The sequence below is a fragment of the Astatotilapia calliptera genome, chromosome 22 (genome assembly GCF_964374335.1).
Source record: "Astatotilapia calliptera chromosome 22, fAstCal68.1, whole genome shotgun sequence".
NCBI classification, from domain to species: domain Eukaryota; kingdom Metazoa; phylum Chordata; class Actinopteri; order Cichliformes; family Cichlidae; genus Astatotilapia; species Astatotilapia calliptera.
In genome coordinates, this window is record NC_137442.1 from 26825151 (window position 1) to 26838936 (window position 13786).

A 13786-nucleotide genomic window follows, 5' to 3' on the forward strand; every position below is an offset into this window, starting at 1 on the left:
TTGCATTATGACGCAGGGCTTGCTGCCAGACAGGAAACAAACAAACAACAAACAACAACAAAATAAACTGCATGTATGCTCTACATTAAAAAGTCATGTTAAACTGATGAAAAAGGGTGTTTTTTTTAAAACCAAAAAAGTAGGAAACAAATTTAAACAGAGATTACATAAAAGAAGATTGCAGATTTTATTGATACCAAGGCTAAAGTTAAATTGAAGTATAATCTGTAGCTGTAGGCAGTACTCTGGCACTATATATCTAATTTCATATTTTCTAACAGCAATGTATTTTCCCCCCATCCTCCTAAACCAATTCAAACATGCGGATGTCAAACCCACTTACTGGTGAAAAGTGTAAGCAGGCGACAGCTTACATAATAATCTACTTATACTGTGCGAGAGGCTGTATATATTGTATCTCGCACCTGGAACAGCTCATTCCGAGTGCTGGCCTCTGATTTCCTGTTCCACCGCTTAAGCCAATTTCCAGTATGCCTGGAGCACTGACACATTAGCATGGTAGGAGACGTCAGCTCGAGCCCCGGTGCTGGAAACAACAGCAACCCGGGAGGCCTGTGTCACTGGTCTTGAAAGCGAACAAACGATTGTGACCAGTGACATTTATCACATTTATTATCTTGCCCTCCCATGTGGTTAATTCCAGCCCTGTTTTGTCTTCCTGTCTGCTTCTCAGATGCTTACCTATTTTTAATGACTTGGACAGATGCAGGTAAACACATACGGTTGGGTCGGTGCACTCAATGCTCTCTCTCTCTCTCTCTCTCTGTGGACCTTTTCTGGTTGTCAGCGGAGAAACGGCGTGCTGCTGGACACGTCCATGCTGACTCGGTTGAGTCACAAGCGGCTGATGGCGACTTTCCAGGTGGAGGCACAGCGTGGAGAGCAGGACCTCTACCGCTGCATCACCCTGTCCCCCAGAGGTGCCGCCGTGTCCAACTTTGGAGAACTAATCGTCAGAGGTAAACTGTAAACATTTTCATGCACAATAATACAGGGAAAACCACAACAACTTGATGACAGTAGAAAGTGATAACTTCCTTTAAACAGGAACAAACCTCCGGCAGAATCAGAATCCAAACACGTTTGATATCCTGTGGCTATGGCCATCGTTTATGTACAGTATATGAGATTTGCTGACTTTGCCTCAAAATAAGTTTTTAATGAGCTTTTTAGTTTTACTTTGCCTTCATCTTTGCTGTTAAGAAGAGGGCCGTATGTCTTCCTTGTGTCTCTGGTAAGAGCAATTTATGTGATGGATGTCTCATCATAAGCTCTGCAGCAACAACACATGCTAAATAGAAAGACATCCACAACCTCAGATGGGTCACCTAACGCACTGGGATTAGGTCAGTGAGAACTGTAGGGTATTTACTTTGTAATATAAAGTGGCTTAAGAAGACTGTTTTTTTGTTATATGGTGTCATGTATATAAAATTGAAATTAAAGAAAGTGTCTGCAACAGAGATCCATACTTCAGACAGCAAAAATCATTCGCCTCCCATTTCTGTTCACATTCAGCCAGAAAAATGTTGAAGCTACATGTAGATTATCCTTTTTTCTCCAGCAAATGCTCACTTGTGCAATCCAAACAGCTGCAATAGCCACAATAATGGGAAATATCCGAGGATGAAATACAATGCTTTGAGTGGATTTTTAAGAGAAATAAACAAAGAGTTTGGTTCTGTTGGGTCTCCTCGGTTTTTCTGCAGCAGTTGTGTTACTTTCACTGTGCATTATGTGTTTAGCTGCTTCATCTATTTCTGATATCATAGTTTTGTCTCTGCAAAATCAGCTGTTCTGAGTGTGTTACTTGTTTCTCTCATTTATTCAACACATTTGCCTGTCCAGATGGGCATAAATCATTAGATTTGTTCTCTGAGCTCTTAAGAAAGCTGGGAGGAAACTAAAAGGAAACTTTGGTATTTTTTTCCCATCTTGTGGGGTCTAAATTATTAATGGGGAAGGAAAGCTTTGTCAGTCCAGTACTGTGTGAGGACACTATTATTCTGTGTTGTAAAGCACTTTGTGATTTTTATCTGTGAAAAGCGCTATATAAATAAATTTTACTTACTTACTTACCGGCAGCTGCAAAAAAACTCGAGTGTAATCCAGCTGGGCAATTGAATGTGTCAAAGTAAAAGTGTTTTGTGTGTATTTCTACCGAGAAGCTGTAGATTGTTGTATAACTGAATGTACAGTAGCTGCCTGGCACAGATCTCAAGGATACCTGCTGGCTGACCCAATCGCTGACATGTTCTTTTGCTTATTTTGCTTTGTTGACCGTGGGTAGCCCTCTGTTCAGCTTGTCTTTTTACTGGAGACGTAGCAGCACACCAGATGAAATAGTTTGAGTTTGCAAGTTCCCCCCTACACGAATAAGATGACAACATGCAGCGTTCCCATATTTAGAGCAACGCCATCAGTCTGGGCGGTCTTGGTCTTTTCTTCTGGTTGATTTTGTGCAGGTGAAACACCATCTCCAGGAGGGCAATTTTTATTCAAGCCATGGATTCTTGGAGTTGCACAGCAGGGATTTCTCTCATCAGTTGACACATGGAAATTTTTCATACCTGGTCTCTACAGGTCCCACTCTTTGCAGAGAGAATTTTCTTTCTCACTGAGCAGCAGAGAAATGAATGCAGAAGCACTTCCAGCTTCCTGAGAAATGGTCTTTCTTTCTCTTCCTTCACCCACTGAGTCCCAGCTTCTCTTTCATTTAGCTCCTTGTCTGTGCACTCAAATAAATAGCAGTGATCATCAAGCTGAAAAGACTGACAGCATCCTTGTCATGGTCCACATCTGCCATTACATGTAACTACTGATTTGTTGAAAGTCCGTCTGTAGACAAACTGAACTGCGGAGATGGGTGTGATATTATAAATATGTCACTTATTATGTCAATTGTATGAATTCAGCTACCAAGTATCCCAAATGGTGCTTAATTTCAATTTTTTGTCCTAAGTCACAGAACTATTGAGCCTGTCAGTGGAAAAATCTCTCTTACTCTGGAAACAGTGCAGTATTGAATCTCAATGCTGTAACTGGCAACCACAAAATGTGCTATTGCCATATAGCAGCTGTGAAGCATTTTTGTCCCAATTAATAAGCTAGACCAAAGTCATACCTTATAAAAAGCTATGATTTTGGATTACCTTGGATTCTGATTACCTAGATGTGCCCCAGCCAGCACTATACATCCACAGATGTTGTTGATGTGGGTAAATGTGCTGGCCAGTCAGAGCTCAGTCGTAGCCTTTGAAGATGTCAGATCTAAATCTGGTTCAGAAGAAAAAGGTTTAGAGATCCTTTAGAGGATTTGGGGAAAATACCCTAAAATGGTTTGATCTAATTTTATCTGTTTACTGACATTGAATTTTGTTGTTAAGTGGTTGTGATCAGACCGTCACGCAGTGTCCACTCTGACCCACAGACTGGTCTTTCTGTGTGGCTGTTATTTAAAGTGGTAAGCGGTGCTGCCTTGCAAGAAACAAGAAGAGCCTGGCTTCAAATCTGCTGGTCTCTGTAGAGTTTGCAGAGGTTTTGTGCTTTAGTTTCCTTTTTGACAAAATTGAAACACATGTATTTATCGTTTTCTAGCCTTCTTACCTTTTACGATTTTCAGTGTTCAACATCTGACATGGTCACCTTTTCAACAAGCTTTTTCAGTGTTGGGTGAATTCAGCTGCACAGATCTACACATGATGGAGCAAAATAACAAGTCTTTCCAAAATAACGGTTATTTTACACTTTCATTGTCACTGACATTTGCTAATGAGTGAGCAGAACAGAAACATCATTGACACTGTCTGTCAACATAAAATAGGTGTGTTTTGAAAGGTGCGGAATTGTTTGTTGAAACACCGTCTCGTTCTTTACGCCCCAATATGTCACGTCATAAAACATCTTTAGGCAGGTGTTATAACCTTGCGATATGTCAGTCAGAATCACTGCACACCCAGTTCCTCACCCACACCATCGTGTGATGAATTAATTTGATGTTCGCCTGGTTGATGAGGGTCATATTATCTATCAAGGCTGTAGGTTTTTATGCGCATAGAGTACTGAATTAGTTATGCAATTATTCATGCAAATAAGCTCTTATTCAGCATCATTAGAGTGAAAATTAAGATTTTTCAGCATTCAAGAGCCTCTCACACTCTTGCTCTATCTATCTTTCTCCTAGTACTGATGTGATTAAAAGATTTTTATGACTAAATGCTCCAGTAGAGCAGAAATAATGTTATTGAAACTGTGAAATAAAAAGAGAAAATCCATGTCAGAGATCCTTCACTTCTCCTTTCCTATTTTTCGACTTTTCCTTTCTGCTGAAAAAAATGAAACTTGTTTTCCATCAGACGCACTCGCATTTTTTAATTGAGTTTTTCCTGTTTCTAATTTTGCCTCCAAAACCTGATTCTAATATGAATTTAAAATAATTAGTACTTTAAAAAAATGCACAGGAAATTATTTTGGTTTCTGCCTTTCAGTGCCACCAACACCGATTGCACCCCCCCAGCTTTTGCGGGCAGGTCCCACCTATCTGATCATCCAGCTCAACACTAACTCCATCGTGGGGGATGGACCGGTCATTCGGCGGGAAATCCAGTACCGGGCTAGCCAGTCCACTTGGACAGAGACTCATGGTGTGGGTTCGCTTACATACAAGGTCTGGCACCTGGAGCCAGACACAGAGTATCACATCAGTGTCCTGCTAACCCGGCCTGGGGAAGGAGGCACCGGAGCACCCGGGCCCCCACTGATCAGCAGGACAAAGTGTGCAGGTAAGTCACTTTAAAGGTCACAGTGTCCTCAAAAAAGAGTACACAACATCAAAGTTAATTAGGCTTCAATTTCAGACAGAAAGAAAGCCGCTCTGGCATCAAGAGATTATCTCATTAGTTAAAATAAACCTCAATAGGTGGGACAATATATATTAAGACCCTTACATTTTAGAATGTGTGGTTGATAGAAATAATGGACATTAAATTTAGACATTAAATTTACGCAGCTGAAAAGAGCAGCAAATTCTTACACTTTTGATAATGGGAAATGCTCAAAATATGACCTTGAATCAAAAGACTGCTTCTTTTTGTCTGTCAGGTAAAACCTAACACTTATTGGTGCAGCATTACTTCCTCTTACATAATGTCCATTTCACTAGCTGGGCCCACATCCTCATCTAAGTTTGACAGCGTTTTAGTAGGTGAATGCTTTGACATGAATTGAGCTGCGGTTTGGGGAAGGCCTCGAAGGGGACTGGCGATGGCTCAAGGGCCTGGCAGATCCCCGTGTACTAAATAGAAATGAAGAAGTTGAAGAATGGAGAAGAAGGAGGAAGGGTGGGGCACGTAAACGAGAATGATCAGCTTGCAGAACTAGGGGAACCTATATAGATGACAACCGGAAGGAGCGTGTTTGGAGGAGTGATACATAATCTCATAATTATTGAATATCCAAGGTCACAGTGCAAAGAGGAAATGCTAAAAGCTAATGTAGCATGAGTGGAGATTTGTTAGAATATAAAGCAACATAGGTATACACTCACCCACTCAATTCTGCACTTTTTTGGCAAGCATTTTTGGGACGTTAGCATCATCGTGGCATTTTTCTGGTGGAAGATAAAGTTTTGAAACAATGCACAGCCACAGCTCACCCTGGGTCAGCCCACCTGAATCAAATGATTAGTTTGTTACCAGGCCTCTGGAGACATGTTGAGGAGGTCATTGAGCCATTTAAATTAGCTGTGTTGGCTCAAGGACACATCTAAAACCTAGTACCATAGTACCTGCAGAATTAACCCACATCATCTTGAACTTTGCTGTGATTAGCTATTGTTAGCACACTGAAATGCTGATCATGGTAACTATTACACATGCTTAGGATTAGCTTGTTAGCATTTGTGACTATGTGCCATATCTAATAAAATGCTAGAGGTTGAGGAACTGTAACTACACATCTGACAGCTGATGAGTTGCTATGACACATACAGAAAACAAAAGACTTTCTTGTGCTGATGCTTTCACAAGCTTCTGTGGTAATATGACATATCACTTAACTTGTACTTCGCCTGCAGCCACAAAAGAACTAAAGGTGTTTCTGTTGTTATAGAAGGTGTCAGATGCTTTCTACTTAACTGTGGCTCATAATGAAAACACAAATGTAAATGAGGATCTAGCCATGCTTTCATCAGTACTGTGCATGATTAGAGTTCAGTGAGAAGGGGATGATGTGTACAGAAATCAGGCTGAAGCACCAGATTCTTTGGTTTAGGACCGGTCTACGCCCAGCCGTCAACTACAGTGTAGCACAAGTGGTTGTGTAGTATAAAGGTTCTCCATTTTTTTCATGTTACGCCATGCAAAGCAGAGGGCAGAGACTTTTCTCTCCCTCTCATCTGTGTTTTAACTGCAGTGCTGCTCATCTTGGTGAAAAAGACACCCTGCTGCTCTGTCAAGTAGATGGCATGACGTCCCTGTCACCTGCCACACTCTTTGATCCGCTCTTGTCACTGTCTTTCACTTGCCCACCTCCTGTCGGCTCCCATTGCTCACATCTGAAGCTTTATCCCCAGGGAGAAAGCGGCAGACAGCAGAGGCCCGGTGACACCAAACTCTGGATGAATTTTTCTTCCTAATGTGTCTCCGGGAGTCATTTCTTTTTAGCAGAGAGCATTTCGTTTTTGGACACTGGTCAATTCCATCCTTGCTGGTGCAGAGTATTAAAATCCCATGGGGCTATTGTTCAGAATTGCTGACCACACAGACCTCCAGTTCAAATGCTAAGTGAATGATGTGCCCATCTGCTTTAGCTTCAGGTCTAAATGTGTCCTGTATGGCTGCAGAAGGGAGATCTTGGCATGAATGCAGATGTGCCATGTACTCCAGCATTAATATCTTCTTTCCTTTTCTTGTTTAAGGCAGCATATGTTCAAGTTTTATCTTTGGGAGAAAGAGATTAACCTATTAATACTTGATGGAGTACATTGCTTCTAGCTGATACATCTCAAATGCCTAAAATAAAGTGTTTGTCAGATCACCCAAAGCTTTCTAATCCAACTTGGAATTCTGGGGTCTTCATCTACAAAAGAAAATCCTCCCTCCACTTCATCTGCCACAGTGATTGTCTAGCAGCGCAGACACCTGTGTATGTAAAAACAGATGTAACACGTCCTCTACAAGGATTCTTCCAAAATAGTGTGTTATTTTTTACCATTCATGCAATTCAACAAAAGCATATAAAATGTACACAGAACAATCAGAGCCAGCATCAGAGAGAGCGGGCTTCTGGAAAAGGATGCACTTACTGTCATCAATAACCTTTTGCCCCTTCTTACACAAATATATGTTATCTGGAGTCTAGTGTTATCATAACTAATAAATATGATGGCCAAAGCTATTATCATATAAGTGTTGAAATAAGGGTTCCAAAGGTAAATTTTATTCACATCTTTTAAATTTTTAGCTGTTTGATGGCTTTTCAAATAAGTCATTTTACCAGTAATGGCAGTATTTTTATGACCTACACTCCATTACCCACATTTTTTATATATTTTTTTTTTGCAAAACATCAACAAGCTGTCATGAAGCTATAGAACATCAATGCACTTTAAATATCAGTAGTTAGATTTCTAGATGCCAACGTCTATAGAAACCATTCAAAGATGTCAGCAGTCTAAAGCTCATGTGGTTTCACTGTTAAGTACGAGGGTGTTAACTGATAGTCCATCATAATTTTAACATAGCTGCCGGGAAGAGGGACAGACCTCAGTGGCAGCTCACAGAGGCAGCTGTTAAAGATGAGGACAATGGCATGAAATGTGCAGATCCACTGGGACTCTCCCCCATTCATCATTTCCTCTTCCAGTGCTCATCTCTTGTCCAGCCCCTCAATCCCTCCATCACTCCCTCTGCCTCTGGCTAATCCCTCTGATTAGACTAATCAAGCAGAATGTCGATTTGGGGCAGGATTGGCTGAGGACAGGCGGGTGGAGAGGACAGGACAGTGACTGCTGTGGTGATGCTCTAATGATGAGTAATGGTGTCTGGAGCAGAAGGTGAACATTCAGTCAGTGAGCTGCTGGTGGCAGACGTGGTTTTAACAGGATTGGGCTGCTACACGGGGCTGATATTGTTTTAAAAAATCTATCAATCCAGTTATACTCAGCCACCCTTGATATGACGGGCCTGATACATATTTTTGGAATTAAATTTCTTTGTTATGATTGATTGTTGCTATTCTATGGGGACGTTTTAGCTTATATCAGCTGTCAGAGAACAAAGCAATCTAACTCGGTACATTTTGCCCTTTTGGGAAGAACATCTTTTAAATCGCAAGGTCTCTCAGGAGTTTTCCTTCTCTGTCTTGTTTCTGTCCCCTCAAAGCTGATGTCTCCTCCGTGACATTGGTTATTCTTTTACGTCTCAGCTTCTGATCTATGTTTAGTGAAGCAGCAGCAGCAGGGCTATAGCTGTTACTTCCCCTGTCTGCAGCTCTGTACTGCCTTGCCACTATGTGCTGAGGGCATTGCCCTCATCTTGGTTTATCTAACGTCTCAGCGGTACACTTGGAGATTCAGGCCAACCTTGGAGACAGAAATAACCTCTTTGTGCTTGAAACTGGACGTTCTGCGTCACAGGGACGAGAAGAACTGCAATCACAGTGTTCACACATGACAGCAGTAATTAGGCTTTATCGTTCTTATGTGATTCTCTGCAAGGGCTGAACCTCATTTGTGTTACAAGCGATGCGGAGTTGTTTTGCAAGGTTCTTCTTAAGGCAGCTACATTTTCCTTCCATTGTTTCACTAACCTTTTAGTGTAAGTTTGAAAAGTCAGCAGCAAAGGTTGCTGTCTCCATTTAACAAACACTATTCTTCTTATGTGAATTCTTCTTGGAGTGGTTCTAAATTATCCAAATGATGATTTTGCGTGGCTGCTTCTAGGCCATCTTTCACGTTTCTTCCCTATGGTATGCATCAGGGTTCTGTTTTGGGGCATATACTGTTTCTGTTATATTTGTTCCCTCGTCAGAACTTTTAAATACATTTTTATCACTGCATTGCAGATGAAATTCAATTGTATATCTCTTTTAAGCCCCAAGATTCTTTTAGCTACACATCCTACATAAATGCTTAGACTCTGGTAAAAGTTGGATGACTGACAATTTTCTCCATCTTAATGAAGAGAGAACAGAAGTCCTGTTTTTTGCCCCTGACAGATTTGTACCTTAGATAATGGAAATTCTAGGTCCCATTTCCACATTTGCTAAATCGTCTTCTGTCAGGAACCTTGAGGTGACTTCTGATGCAGCGTTCACTCACTCACGTTCATGTTTAATCTTTGGTTTGCTCTTTCTTTTATGACTTAAAAATATTCTCAAGTTGAGTGCCATCGTGTCATACTCTAAATTATTATTCATGCATCTATTTCATCACGTCTGGATTATTCTAATTCATTGTTCACCTGTCTTAATAAAACATCCCTGTAGTGTCTCCAGGTTCTTCAGAATGCTGCTGTGAGGCTTCTGACTAAGTCTCCGAAGTTTATTCATTTCAAACTCTTGCTTATTCAGTTACACTGGCTCCCCATCAACTTTAGAGTTCACTTTAAGAGTCTGGTTCTGACTTTTTCCCACTGTGTGGATAAGCACCAGCGTAAATCAGACAAATTTACATCCATGTGTCCCCATCACATCCCTGAGGCTATTTGAGTTAAAAAAATACTAGTCTTGACTGACTTACACCTGTGAACTTCCTTGGGTCAAAACTGATGACTGAAGGAGAAGATTGATGTGAAACTGACGGTTCGGTTCGGTTCGATACTTTGGTGTCACGGTTCGATATTTTTTCGATACAAAAAAATGTTCATGCCTTTTTAATTTGTCATTTATTAAAATTATAAATATATATTTTAACTCAAAAGTACAGTTTTTAAATTTAACCCTAACCCTTGTGCGTGTTTTTTATTTTGACAGCGAATGCACACCTGCGGACCACTTATGTGCACCCCTGGTTATTTAGCTCGTCATATTGCAGCCACAGAAATTATTTTGTCCATGAAACCATAAAGCTGCACTTTCTTTTTGCCTTATAGTCTGATTTGTCATAACTTCTCCGTTTTGTGGTAAGCTTTTCTTTGGCTGTCACTTCTTCACCCTGACCTGTCTTATTTGGCTCAGCAGAACTAAAATATATATCCTGCTGCTTTTACACACGGACTCACATAAGCTCAGCGATTCTCTGCGCGATCAACCTCTCACATGTTTAAGCTTGCTGTGGGAGATTTCACTTGTCATGTTTGCATAGTAAGCTAACGATTAATAAGACGATGTCAGAGGAATTGGTGCACAAATTATCATCACTCACAGATCAGTGCTGTCGCTCTCTATACACAGTTCGCGCGATTGCAAAGTGAAAGCAAAAAAACAAGCGCAAATTCAAACGCGATTTCAATATGTCACATATTGACAGTGGCTCACAGATGCCAATGACATAATTACCCAGCTACATTTCTGAAAGAATGCAAAAGCATTGACATATATTTTTCCTACAATAGCCCGACGGGCAGGGAAGAGATAGAATTTTGGTAGCCCGACTGAAAAAAATCGCTAGCTCCAGGACGTCGGGCTAGCGATATTGCAAGCCCTGTATCTGATTGAGGAATCACTCATCTTTGGAAAAGAGAGTTTATTACAGAGAAATGTCTCTTTCCAAAATAAAAGCTATACTATCTGCTTCTTCTGGGCTATATTCTCAGCAGCATAAGGAGAATCATGTGCTAACAGCTGTCTAAATGACTCGGCTAAAGTTAGTAGCATGCTTGTTGTTTTGGTCTTTGCACTAGGATGATGTCTGCGTAAATGTGCAGTCATATTCGTTGTGTTCCCACTAGTGCTTTCAGGTTAATCTCGTTGAAATGACCTTAACGCCACAACACGGCAAATCTCCGTTAACGAGCTACCGCCGATCGCTCCGTGTGTGGGGCTAGACAGCCAACACGTTAACGAGCTAACTGCACTAACACACTAGTTCCCACCCATGTAATTGAGCATTGCATGGCACATCCAACATACTGTTTTACTTTAGTCCATGACTCGCTTACCTTCAGGGTCATACGTCACATGGAAACCAAAATAATTCCAAACGCCAGATCTGAATGAGGGTGGGGGAGGTCCATGTGTCTTGCTAGCTTGCCCTGCGCTCTTCCTTCTGACTATGCTGTCTGTGTTGAGTGCTCAGTGGATCTGCGCTCGACAGTGCAGCCTAGGCGGAGTAGTCGAACGCAGATTCACTGAGCGCTCAACACAGACAGCATCGTCGGAAGGAAAGTTGATAAAATAAATTACAAATGTTGTATTGTTCGATACATATGCGTACCGAACCGAAAGCACTGTATCGAACGGTTCAATATCGATACGAATATCGTTGCACCCCTAGTATATATATATATATATATATATATATATATATATATATATATATATATATATATATATATATACACACACATTGGGAAGATGGCCCCAACTGACCGAGTGCTCAGTGAATACCTCAGGCAGCAGAAACCCAAGAAAGAGGAGGGAGACGAGGAACCATTATGGAAGGACAGGCCCCTGCACGGTATGTACCACCGGCAGATAGAGGAGGTGGCTGATATCCAGAAATCCTACCAGTGGCTGGACAAAGCTGGACTGAAAGACAGCACAGAGGCACTAATCATGGCAGCACAAGAACAAGCTCTGAGTACAAGATCCATAGAGGCTGGGGTCTATCACACCAGGCAAGACCCCAGGTGCAGGCTGTGTAAAGATGCCCCAGAGACAATCCAGCACATAACAGCAGGGTGCAAGATGCTAGCAGGCAAGGCATACATGCAACGCCATAACCAAGTGGCCGGCATAGTGTACAGGAACATCTGTGCCGAGTATAACCTGGAAGTCCCAGGGTCAAAATGGGAGATGCCCCCAAGGGTGGTGGAGAATGACCGAGCTAAGATCCTGTGGGACTTCCACAGATACAGACGGACAAAATGGTGGTGGCTAACCAACCGGACATAGTGGTGGTAGACAAACAGAAGAAGACGGCCGTAGTGATCGATGTAGCGGTTCCGAATGACAGCAATATCAGGAAGAAGGAACACGAGAAGCTGGAGAAATACCAAGGGCTCAGAGAAGAGCTCGAGAGGATGTGGAGGGTGAAGGTGACGGTGGTCCCCGTGGTAATCGGAGCACTAGGTGCGGTGACTCCCAAGATAGGCGAGTGGCTCCAGCAGATCCCGGGAACAACATCGGAGATCTCTGTCCAGAAGAGCGCAGTCCTGGGAACAGCTAAGATACTGCGCAGGACCCTCAAGCTCCCAGGCCTCTGGTAGAGGACCCGAGCTTGAAGGATAAACCGCCCGCAGGGGCGTGCTGGGTGTTTTTTGTTTTTATATATATATATATATATATATATATATATATATATATAACCACAGCATGCCATGGTTCGAGGAACCACGTGGAAAATATATAGTGGGCTATAACTCTTATGTTAAAGGAGTGCATTGTAAGTAAACTGGGAGGAACAGGTGGAGCTAATGATCACAACTGAAAGCAACAGGGCTGGGGCAGGCAATTATAAAAGAGGAACAAGGGTGGGAAGTAAAGTTACGAAGCATGAGCAGGGAAAGCTAAATACAAAACTAACAATAAAGACAGAAAAGAAGATGATTTACACGCAATGAAACACGTTTATCAAGGGGAAGCTATGAGCATAGCACACTGGTCAGTTAGAGTAGAAATGTGAAATATAAGATCTAGTCCAGCTGGTTCTATCACTTAAAAAATGCTTCATTGTGCTTTTGGGTTTTAAACTGGTAAATGTGACCACAGTGTTGGCTTTTTAACTTCCTTCTCCTTACCACTTTCAGAGCCCATGCGTGCCTTGCGTGGTCTGACAGCCACAGAGATCCAGCCCCGGCAACTGACCCTCCAGTGGGAGCCACTGGGATACAACCTCACCCGCTGTCACACCTACACCTTGTCGCTGTGCTACCGCTACTCAATGCCAACAGGGGGCAGTGGAGGAAACAACGCGACCGTCAGGGAATGCCTGTCTGTGGATCGCAACACTTCTCACTTTACCCTGAGAGACCTGCCACCCTTTCGTGCGGTACACGTTCGGCTAGCGCTCGCCAACCCAGAGGGCAAGAAGGAGAGCAGAGAGGTCACCTTTCAGACTGAAGAAGACAGTGAGTGGGCAGCTTCATTTTTGCCTTGTGAATGCTCGCACTCACATATGCAGGGCTTTGCTGAAATGGCTTGCATTTGTTAACTGCACCATCATTATGGGAGACAGTGATGCTTTTTTATGCATGCACTGAAGCTCTTTATTGTCATTGTTACTTAGCTCTGGCTTCAGAACCTCTTGAATGTGCAGTTGCTCCTTCATGCTCAGATAATTATTGTGCACTTCTTACACAAATGTATGCCTTTAGTCATTCAGTAACAACAAACAACAGAAACACACACACACACACATACTGACTCACAGAATAGGCTGGATCAGCATAAGTAAATGGAGGATCAGCCTTTTAAATGGAGACCAGTGGAACATTAATCAGCTTGAGCCATGGCCGGCAGAAAAAATGGTAAAATGATTTTGCTTATCTTTGTATTAATATTTTCCTGTGTACATCAGCAGATTAAGTATATTCTAATGCAAATTGCTGGTAGAAGTACAGAAGGTCAAACACGCATTGTTATGGAGTGAAAGCAAGATTTTCAG

At 42.0% G+C, this 13786-nt stretch overlaps 1 protein-coding gene across 6 annotated transcripts in view; it reads left to right on the forward strand.

Annotated features, from left to right (window-relative positions):
* LOC113014322 (receptor-type tyrosine-protein phosphatase U-like) overlaps positions 1–13786 on the forward strand; it is a 259557-nt gene that overhangs the window by 159297 nt on the left and 86474 nt on the right. For all 6 annotated transcript variants that reach the window (XM_080296202.1, XM_080296203.1, XM_080296201.1 and 3 more), the window contains exons 6-8: positions 809–980; positions 4509–4802; positions 12930–13250. In XM_080296202.1, the coding sequence (XP_080152328.1) occupies positions 809–980; positions 4509–4802; positions 12930–13250 (787 nt within the window). The remainder of the gene's footprint in view (positions 1–808; positions 981–4508; positions 4803–12929; positions 13251–13786) is intronic.